General features: G+C 39.7%; 1 protein-coding gene across 1 annotated transcript in view; it reads right to left on the reverse strand.

Moving 5' to 3' along the window:
- pdcl (phosducin-like) overlaps nucleotides 1–9,859 on the reverse strand; it is a 17,668-nt gene extending 7,809 nt beyond the window's left edge. The window contains exons 1-8 of the mRNA XM_046067618.1: nucleotides 9,735–9,859; nucleotides 9,561–9,644; nucleotides 7,257–7,373; nucleotides 4,573–4,713; nucleotides 4,337–4,480; nucleotides 3,095–3,276; nucleotides 2,410–2,493; nucleotides 1,812–2,058 (exon numbers count right to left, since the gene is read on the reverse strand). Coding sequence (XP_045923574.1) covers nucleotides 1,812–2,058; nucleotides 2,410–2,493; nucleotides 3,095–3,276; nucleotides 4,337–4,480; nucleotides 4,573–4,713; nucleotides 7,257–7,373; nucleotides 9,561–9,644; nucleotides 9,735–9,741 — 1,006 coding nt within the window. The 5' untranslated portion in view covers nucleotides 9,742–9,859. The remainder of the gene's footprint in view (nucleotides 1–1,811; nucleotides 2,059–2,409; nucleotides 2,494–3,094; nucleotides 3,277–4,336; nucleotides 4,481–4,572; nucleotides 4,714–7,256; nucleotides 7,374–9,560; nucleotides 9,645–9,734) is intronic.
- Nucleotides 9,860–11,061: the final 1,202 nt, after the last annotated feature.

Consider the following 11,061-nt stretch of genomic DNA (forward strand, 5'->3'; position numbering starts at 1 on the left):
ATATATATATATATATATATATATATATATATATATATATATATATATATATATAAAGGAATAGTTTGACATTTTGCTTTGTTGCAGAGAGTCTGATGAGAAGATAGGTACAACTTTCATATCTCATATCTATCTAAATGTTAAGCTATAGCCAGCTGCCGGTTAACTTATCTTCGAATAAAGACTGAAAACAGGCAGAAACTACGGAAGCCCAAAGCAGCCATCGATTCATTTCTTTATTTTACTCCGTTTTCCCTTGATAACGGGATAATTATCTCGTGATCTTGAGATAACATCTGTTGTTTTCTCGTGATAACGGGATCATTTTCCCGTGATCTCGAGATAACAAAACAGTAGTTTAACACAGGGGTTGGCAAGAACGTTTCTTAATGGTAATTTCAAGGCGTCACTGTAGTGACACTAAAATGTAGTCTCAAGATTGTGAGTTTGATCCTCAGAGAAGGCTAACTTTAAAAAAAAATCTCTTCAACAAAGTTGTTTTGAAGATGATTGATTCACATGCTCACAAATAATCATGTACTGAAGTGTGCGAATCCCGGCGATTGGTTCAAATTCATCAACCTATGGACTTTTCATTTCCCCATCATTCCCAGGCAGAGGAAATTCATCCACTTCTCATTCAGGGGAATCCATTTAACTACACATTTCCAGGAAATATGTGATTAGATTCCCCTGAATCTCTTCATAACAACTTTGTTGAAGAGAATGATTAAAAAACACACAAAAGAAGAATAAAAAACTTTACAGAGAGAAAGAGTCAAACCCACAAAATTTGGTTTGCAAGCCCTGCGCTCTACCAATTGAGCTAAATTCTGATTCAGCAAATTAACATGAAAATTATCGTAAAGAAACGCACCTGCCGACCCCTGTATTCATCTACGGTTCGTTATCTCGAGATCACGAGAAAATGATCCCGTTATCACGAGAAAACAACAGTCGTTATCTTGAGATTATGAGATAATTATCTCGTTATCATGGGAAAACGGAGTTAAATAAAAATATGAATCGATGGCCGCTTAGGGCTTCCGTAAGAAACAGCCACGAACACTTCACATCTTGTTTGTTTAAACAATATAACAACCAAAGTGTAAAACGACTATTTGTGTCGGACGATCTCTTGGCGGCTCCTGTAGAACGGTCGTCAATATGAGGTTGCAAAGAAACCGGCAGATTAATAATTAGGTTTAGGTTAATCAGATTAATAAAATTAATAAAATGTATATAAAAAAAAAAGAGGTACCAGAAAATTTGTGTGTTTGGCCAAGAAATAGTCCAGCACAGAATCCCCTGTAAAAGCACAAATTGTTGTTTTTACACATAGTAAGAGGCAAAAGCTAAATTTGCCTGTGCAAAATGGGAGTCCTCTCTCCACCAGTCAAATTCATTCATACATAGGGGGCAGCATATCATGTATCAGGTCATGATTGCTGCTAACTGCTGTTAGCTAGCTGTGTAGACGGCTTTGACATAACGTCAGAATGGTTATGTCTTCACATTCTCCTGATAAGTTTAACGTTAGTTAATTTTTAGAACGTTTTAAAGTAAAATTCTGTCCAAATCTCCCACATTGTACCTTTAACCAAGTGAGATATAATGTGTTAATTAATGCACTTTAGAGGTGGTTTGTGGAATTTGTTACATATGCACTGAAGGCAGGCTAGCTGGTTTTATTCCTGTTGATTGTAGCCTTGCATACAGTGAAGTGGCAGTAAATCTTCTCATCAAACTCTTAGCAAGAAAATTAGTTTCCCAAAATGTCGAACAATTTTGCAAAACTGTTTTCAGCTCACCAATGATGATGAAGCGTGTGGTCTGGAATAGCTGTTCATCATCCCAGGTGGGATGCTCTGCCTTCAGAATGTCACATACTCTGTTATGCTCCCTCAGCCACAGTGTGGCATACATTCCCAAACCAGGGAGGAGTCCAAACACTTCCTGACCGATAGCCATCTTATTCTCTGGAGGGATCCCAGGGGGGTAGCTCATCCTAATGGGTGCATCAGCTACAGAGGGAGGGTACATCTCGCCGTCAATTAACTGAAGGGGAAAACAATAAGTAATGATTTTACATTACAACTCAAAGCAAATTCTGCCTTTCCAAACCCTCCCAATGTATCTGACAGTATAGTGTACTCCATATTCCTGCAACAATATGTCATGTTAAAAAGTATTTAGTAAAATGACAGCTATGACAATTGGCAAATGCTTCTCAGAATTAATACTTAAGGCGACATCATCAGATTAAATAAAACAATAAAATATCGACCATGCCAGATCGGTCTGACAAGCTTGTTTGATTAATGAACAATATTGTTTCACTCTTGATGAACATGTTGAGGTAAGTCTTTGTGCACATGTTTTCTCTATTCAAAGATTTGATTATATTACCTGATACTTGAGTTTTCCGTCTTTGTGAAGCCTGAGTTGGAGCTGACGTTTTAGGCTGTCTCCATAAATGTGCCCTGCATCCACCTGCATGCGTCCCAGGAAGAGACAAAACATTTAATTGAAAAATGGGAGTAAATAAATAAATGCAAGGCCAAATATCATTTGGTGACATTAGGATTAAGACAACGCAGGGCTGTCAGTATATTGTCCTTTCTAATTTCAGAATACATCCAGTTTGTTTGGCTGTGGTGTAAACTGATACACCGGTTGCTCCTCTCTTGTATTTCTGACAAAGTGAGCAGGACTGAAATCTTAAGAGTTACAAATTTAAGGGGGCTGCTTTAAGCCTGTCACTTTCTTACCTCTCTAACAGAACCGTCACTGTTGTATTAACAGATTCATGTTCCTCTGTAGGTCCATTAAAAGGGTGCATTCTCGGCCCACTGTTGTTTATAATTTACATGTTTCCCTTCAGTCAGGTGTTACAAACCACGTTTCTATTAGGTCAGTTCTGTCTGCAGCTGAATTACATAAAGTGATTATTTAATCTTGTTTGTTTTTTTTACTTTGTTTTTACACACCCCCTTCCCCCCCTGGAAATTAATCTGTAACTGTTAGTGCTCTGGAGTGCTATTCAAATCAAGTTTATTATTATCAAATAGACAAAATCTCTAAATGCACTAACCCCATGCGCTAGAGCCTTAGTGTAGCCCAGACCCATGCGATTGTAGGTCTTAAAGAACTGGTGGGTGAAGTGCTGTGCAAAGAAGGCGAACATGAGGTTGGAGCCCTGGGGGTCGGGTCTGAACTTCCTTCTCTTTAGCAACCTCTCAACCAGCAGCTCAGGGTCAGGCAGCCCAGCCTTGCCTGAACAGAAACACCACAGCGTCAAACACAGCACAGGGCAAAACACAGATACACCACACCTCTAGTCATAATACTAAAATAGTGTGTCTGTAAAAACAGTCCTGATACAGTTAACACATCACACTGCACTTCTGAACCATCCAAGGTCAATAATCTGCATGCATGTTGCTGTGGTCAGAGGTTAAGCTTCAACTGAAAAAACACTGAGCAAAAGACATGTTCTGTATTATATATTATTGATACTGTCACACATTTGCATCTCATAATGCATTATAATATCAAATTAATGCAGTGGTGGAAGGTAACGACAGTACATTTACTATTATTTAACTGTTATCATTTATTTTATCACTACCTAATCATATACAACATAGTTAAGCTTCCTCCTTCATGCAATTATCACTTTTCTCCAATCTAAGTTTTGCAATACATGGATTTGAATCAGGGGCTATCTGACCAAAGAGAAAGTAAACATGATAATGCATCTGACCAGACGTTAGATGCAAACTTTCTGTAGTTGACAGTGTTCAATACTCAGTGCTATGGGCACATTTCAGTTGCTCCCAAAAAAGTACGGGCGTTCAATACTCAGCCCGATAAATAGGAAACATCACTCCACAAACAGAGCTCTAAATTTAAACTTGCATTAGCCAAAATGATTTTTGTCCACTTGGAGGCAGCACAACAAGTTATTGGTTACCAATATCCATCAAGCAGATACAGAGCAACATTTTCCACCTCCTCCATCTTCAACTCCTGAGGCTAATATCTGGCTCCTTAGCTTCAAATGTTCCACTCTGTTCTCCAGCTAGCTAACTTTGTCTCAGTGCCTGAGTCCAGTGAGATTATCAAAGCTTTTTCACAGAAAACAGGGTTGATGAGACCAGTGAGAGTGAACACTGAGCAGAAAGATGCTAAAACATGCTTCTTAAAGCTGAGTGGAGCTGAAGAGTTTGGTGCTAAATCTCTGTGAGTGTGTCCCTACAAGTGAGACCTTTCACATTACACTATAAAATATTGATTTATGCAGCTTTAAACTTATTGTAAATGCGTGGCTAACCTTTGACCCCCATTGGTGTAGGGCAGTCCTCTGGCACTGGGGGCAGAATCCGAGTGTAGTAGCTCAGATTACTGTAGGATTCCCAGCTGAGGTAGCCATATTTTGAGTTGTAGGTTGGAGGACTGGGTATTAAGTTGGACCTAACTGTCATTGAAAAAAGAGAAACAAAAGTTATTAGATACATAAAATATGTAACAGCCCGAATGAATTTCTTTGAATGAACTGATGATCTAGACCTGTTAGAACCAGTCGCATGAGAACGTCCCGTAGGAAGGTGTAGTTGATGATGTCCCAGAGCCAGCGGAAATGTGTTAGAATGTAATGCACCACATCTGGGCTGGGCTTCAAGAACTGACGCACTCTGCTCCAAAGCTCAGCTGTGGTGGGAATGAAAACAAAATCTTCTTTTTACGGGAAGTCAGGGCAGTTGGGAATTAGAGTGGAATTGTACTCAGTATGACAGAGTCGTTATGACATAGTCCAGCAGGACTGGCCTCTATCCGGACCTCTGAATCGCCACCCTTAACTCTGAATTGCTCAGCAATTCATTGAATGAAGTGAAGCAAAATGGCAATTGGTGTTTAATTTGTTTACTTAAATTACCACACATCAAATCAGTACGTAGTATTACAGCATACTGCACAAAGAAATTGGGAGGAATAGGGGGGCTGATGGGGGTCCAGAAACTTATCCCATCTGATAGGATTTTTGCTTTTAGATGTTTTATTACAGAAAGTGTATGAAACCCTTGACCAAAATAGTCAGACATTCTGTCACTGTGCTACTTATGTACAGAATTATAACGAAAATAGGGAGCCTCCAGAAGGTTCATTCTGTGAGGAAATCAAAACAAAAAGTATTGTATTTGGACTGTGTACACTTGTATAGCCAGGCCTCCCTCTCTCGTCTACAACTGGTTCAAAATGCTGCCGCTCGTCTCCTTACTGGAACTCGTAAGTGAGATCATATCACCCCTGTTCTTGCCTCTCTTCACTGGCTCCCTGTTAATTTTAGGATTGATTTTAAGATTTTATTGTTTGTTTTTAAAGCCCATCATGGCCTAGCTCCAGCCTATATCACTGATCTACTGAAGCTGCATGCTCCTTCAAGGTCATTAAGGTCTGCGAACCAGGCTCTTCTTGTTGTCCCTAAAACACGGCTCAAGAGCAGAAGAGATCGAGCTTTCTCAGTCGCAGCCCCGAGACTGTGGAATGAATTGCCTCTTCATGTCAGACTGGCTCCCAGTCTTCCGGTTTTTAAATCACGACTTAAAACACATTTTTATTCCTTGGCTTTTAATCCGGCATGAGAGCTGTATGTTGTATTTGTCTGGTGTTGTATTTTGTCTATTTATTGTTTCATGTCAATGTACAGCACTTTGGTTCAACCAAGTTGTTTTAAATGTGCTTTACAAATAAAGTTTGATTGATTGATTGATATGCTGATTCATATAGTTTTAGACCCGATATATTCTAATTTGTCTATTTTTTCCATTAAAAAATGTATTCTGGGCATTGTGGACTTTTCAAAGGATTTTAAAAGCTTTTATGTCAGGAAATAAAATGTACAGAAGAGTAGTATAGTTTAGTAGTATCCGCTTGTCTGGCAGTCGCCCAGCATTAACAAACCTCTCCGGGAAGTCATTGTACCCGGTTAAGAACTAGTCCAGCATATAACCACCCCCCTTCCCCGTAAAAGAAAAAACTGACGTTTTCACACTTTTGTTTTTGCATGGATTAAACAAACCAGATATAACATGTTAATTATGTTTAAGTGAACTTAAGAGTTGATGGTCGGTTGATTTTGTCATTTTTACCTTTGCTACCAGCTTCCTGGCTAGCTTTATACTGTATCTAGCAGATCCAGAGCATGTCAAACAATTTTTAAACCTGCAATAGCTGGGTTGTTTTTGGCCACTTGGGTGCAGTGAAATCAAGTTGTGAACACAACATCGACATACTGTATCGTCACCTTTTAAGTTGATATGTAGAGCTTGTTAGAATACATTTACTTATTTACACAAACAGCAGTTATGGAGCAACTGTATCACTCATTTGGAGTCGTGTTTCTGACCTGTCCAATATTCACTCTCTTTTTCCTTTGCTTCTGGTCTCACCCTACTCCTGATGGGAATATCTTTTAGTTGCTAAATGCTTCACTCTGTTCACCAGCTAGTTGCTAACTGTGTCTGTCTGCCATTTGGTGCTGAGCAGGTATTGTACAGTGGGTTTTTATAGCTTTTACAATGAAGACAACTGCCTGCTGTTGCCAAAAATTATGCTATGACAGTGAACTAAACAGTAAAGTTTCCAGATAGCTAATCAATGAGGTGAAACTAGCTATAAAGTACTATTACTTACTATTTCATGTAAGTAGTGAAAGTATAATTTCAAGTAAATGTTATCACTCAATCCCATTTCCCCTTTTCCTGTTTGACTTTGCTTGTCTTTTCCTTCCTTCTCCTCACATTCTTGCTTTATTTTTCTTTTCTCTGCATAATTAAAGCTACGGTGAATTGTTATTACGACTGGGAGTGTGATGTAACTGCATAACTGTCAGCCAAATACTTCACAATTAATTAAGGACTACAGTGTGTGAGCATTCCGTTACTGAGAAGCAGACTGGCTGAGATAGTGGGTGGTTCATTAATGAGTTCAGCAGAAGCAGCTCTGATCCAGCTGGTCTCTTTCCTCCAATTTTAACAAATATTTGGGTCGACAGAAGAAATCTTAACACTGGGAACCACTCGCTATGTTGCACGACTGTCTGATTTAACAGCAACAAAATGAAGCAGCCTACCATCTGACTCTTTCCATCCTGTGTGCAAGACAGAATTTGTAACAGAATATTTCAAATTCCTTAAAAGTGCGATAAGACGGGAGGATATGAGAACTTATGTAACAAGGACGACTGGACTCACGGACAGTGCAGTTTTCTCCATAGTAGCCGGTTCGAGTGCAGTCACACTCAAACTTGTCCTCACCATACCTCACACACACACCCCAGTGCTGACATGGAAAATAACAGCATGGGTTCACTGTGGAAAACAAGAAGACAAACTCATGTCAGAGACTGTGAAATTCTTAAATAAATTTTGGCAGGTAGATGATACATGCAGTGACACTGAAAAACAGATAAAATATTGACTAACACTCTGCTTTCTGCACAGTGATTGGATTCCCACCCAAACACATCTGTCTTTGCACAGGATTGGATCACATTTTTGTATGTTCAGCTGCCCTGCAATGCAGTTCCTAAAAAAGTCCAAATAGTAGCGTTTAACAGGAATTGATTACTTGGTAGTTTACCAATTGAACACTATGCATTGTACCTATTATAAGTCACAAATAAAAAATTTTTGTAAGGATTAAACAAACCAGTTAGAACGGGTTAATAATTGATTATTAGAGGTACTAACAGGGGGGTTGTGTTACATTTGGACAAAGCCAGACCAGCTGTTTCCTCCTGATTCCAGTCTTTATGTAAGCTAGCTAAGCTAACCAGCTGCTAGATGTAGCCTTATATTTAACACAAAAATGAGAGCGGTATTAATCTTCTCATCTACAGCCACAAGTGTGTTTCCCAAGATGTCAAACAATTTCTTAAGAAGATAACATTTTATGAATCACCTTTACCACCGCACAGAAGTAACAAAGACTGAAATGTGTATATGGTTAAGTTTATATTTCTATAATCCCTTTACAATTCAATTCTAGTGTTTTTGGCCAACCAAGTCAGCGACATAAAAAGGCCTTTGTTCTTACAAGCAGAAACAGGAGTAGGGTGTGGGGGTAGTCTGAGACATGCATTAACAAGGAACGGGTTTATACCTGCCAGTTTCGGGTGAGAATTCAAATTGTCTTAAATTACAGCATGATGGCAGATCAGCTCACATCATGACATTTCTTCACCCAAAATTTATGCATGGATACCAACAGATTTATAATATTATTGAAAAGTTCAGGGTGTTGCATTACAGATATGACTCTGTGATAATCTGTAAACCATCCACATAAGCTCCACTGACAAAAAGCATTTACCACAGAGAACATATATAAACTTTCCTGCACATACAAACACATGCCTCCCCTTGCCCCAGCAGGCCCCATCATTCATGTCTCCTACCAGCACCCTCAACAGATCAGTAATCACATCTGACTGCTATGAAAACTACACGGACACTATCTGAATTTAACAAGTCAGATAACTTAAAATCTCACACTATAGCAGGGGAAATTCACCTTAGATATGCCATAGTACTGTTGATTTAAATCTGAAAACAAATCACTGACTGAGTTAACAATTTATGGAGAAAGTTTTTCTCCATCTTCCTGCATGGGCCTTAACAATATTGACACAGCGTCACACACAATGAGATCTAAGACGTAAGTGCTGAAACGTTTTGTTTACATATGTGTGAGTAATAATGTTGACCCAAGGGCAGGGTGGTAGCCTACATTGTGTGTGTGTGTAAGCGGGGTGGCCTCAGGCAGATAAACTCTGTTGGGGGGGGGAATAGAATTACACCACATAATTCATGAATCTGTCAGTGCTGAGTTTGAGAAAGTGTATCTTTTAGAGATGTAAAAGATCAAATGCTCATTTTATTAGATAAATAAGTTTTCTAGAATCAACTTTAGAGGAAAAATGTGACCTTAAATAAATGATCTTTGTTTGTAGTGCTTCATCTAGCTCAGTGGTTCTCAAAGTGGGGTCCTTGAGGGGGTTCCCAGCAAAAAGGGGAATATTTTATTTTATTTATAATTCTATACATAAGTAGCACAGTGACAGAATGTCTGACTATTTTGGTCAAGGGTTTCATACACTTTATAAAAGCCAAAATCCTATCAGATGGGATAAAATCTTATCAAATTGGGGTCTGTGGTCTACTTTGTGTTAGTTTAGGGGTCCCTGATGTGAAAAAGTTTGAGAACCACTGATCTAGCTGATGAAGTCATGCTGTTGTACCAGGAGTCCTGCCAGGGCCTGCCTGTTTTTGTTATCAGTATGACCAGAATGTCTATCAGCCAAGTGGCAGCTCCACCTTGTTCAGAGGAAGACATGATAAAACCACAGGGATCAGAAAACACACGCATGCACGCACATTGATTCATCTCCCTAACATGTGTTTCCTCCATCGGATCCATGGCAGCTCACACTAACAGGTAATTATGTCACAACGCAGGCACAACACCCCGACCAAACCCACAGACCTCTCACCTACCTGTGTTGGAGGTAACCTCATCACCGCGGCACGCAGGCTCCCGCAACAGCAAGAGAAGAGCCCAAACTGATCCTAGGACAGCGGCTTCAACAGCAAACAATTTTAGCAAACAGTTTAGGATCAGGAGTGTTAACATATAGAGAAGACACACGAGCCACAATCAGACATACTTACATCTCATTACAGCAGCCTCAGTTCAGGAAAATTTCATTCCAGGCTTCAGATACTTCAGAGAGTTGTGACGAGGAGATTAAGCTGTTCACAGACAGGGAGAGAGGGAGAGAGAGAGAGAGAGAGAGGGGGGGGGGGGGGGGGGGGGGGGGGGGGGGTGCAGCTGGACCAGCACCCCAGCAGGTTAACTCCTTCTCTTGAGAGTTGCAACCCGCCGCACAGCACCTACCTGCTGCCACCCCGACATTTCTAGTTCTTTATCGCCCCCTGTTGGTTCATGTTTCTGCCTTCTGGCTCTATTTCATTTATTTAATCACTGCAATGCCGTTCTTTTATCTTTTTCTATTTCTTCTCCCCTCATGCCAGGCCAGAGGGAGGAGATCTAATGTAATAATTCTGACAAGAGATAGCCTACCTATATATTTTCGAGGGTCAGGAGATTATACCGACCGCATAGTTACAACAGCATACAAAATACTATTCAGGGTCATAGACATTTCAGAGATTTTGACATGCCATAGTAGGAAAAGAACAGGTGTAGATAATATAAAATTAATGATGGCTGAATTCCATTTAGCTGCTTAAGTTTCAGGGTGCCGGTATTGAGCATGCTGGCTCACTGTCATGGCTTACTCGGACACTTTAAAACGGAGCCATGTTTCATTTTATTAGTTGCGTGCTTTTCCTACACTGCCTTCTATAAAGTCAAAGCATTAGCATGACTAAAAAGATGCACCACAGTGAGCTTCACAAGAATAATAGAATCTTTCAGCAGTTAATATTCCCCTCAAACAAGAACCACGGTGGGAGTATTTGGCTCCATGGCCAGTCTCTGAGCTGAACATCCTGGCTCTAATGTTTACTTTACATGTATCACTCCACTAAAGACATTTACAGTGTAGGAATACAGCACCTGCACAGGTCACAAGGCCAAAGTAGAGGAGGTCTGTCAGGATGGTGTGGATAGATAACACCTCTGACCCTGGAAGCACAGAAGAGGTTCTGTTGCATTCCACAAGACTGAGGTGAACCAGGGAAGGGTTTCTTTTCTTTAACACTTGCCATTTAGACTTTAGCTTTGGAAATACTAGCAGTCTAAATCTTATATGGCAATTGTATGTTGTATATTTTTAGTTCAAATTGCTGTGAAATGTTTCTTCTACATTATGGGGGAACACTGCGATCCTGCAAACAGGGAAACAAATATACATATTCCTTTTTCATTATTTTCCCTTTAACTTAAAGAAGTGCAGGCAAAAATGTATCTATATTTAAAGCCAATATGAATTTATAATCTACTTCATTTAAACAACTTAAACATTTAAGAAAC

Source organism: Micropterus dolomieu, linkage group LG13, assembly GCF_021292245.1.
Source record: "Micropterus dolomieu isolate WLL.071019.BEF.003 ecotype Adirondacks linkage group LG13, ASM2129224v1, whole genome shotgun sequence".
Lineage (NCBI taxonomy): Eukaryota > Metazoa > Chordata > Actinopteri > Centrarchiformes > Centrarchidae > Micropterus > Micropterus dolomieu.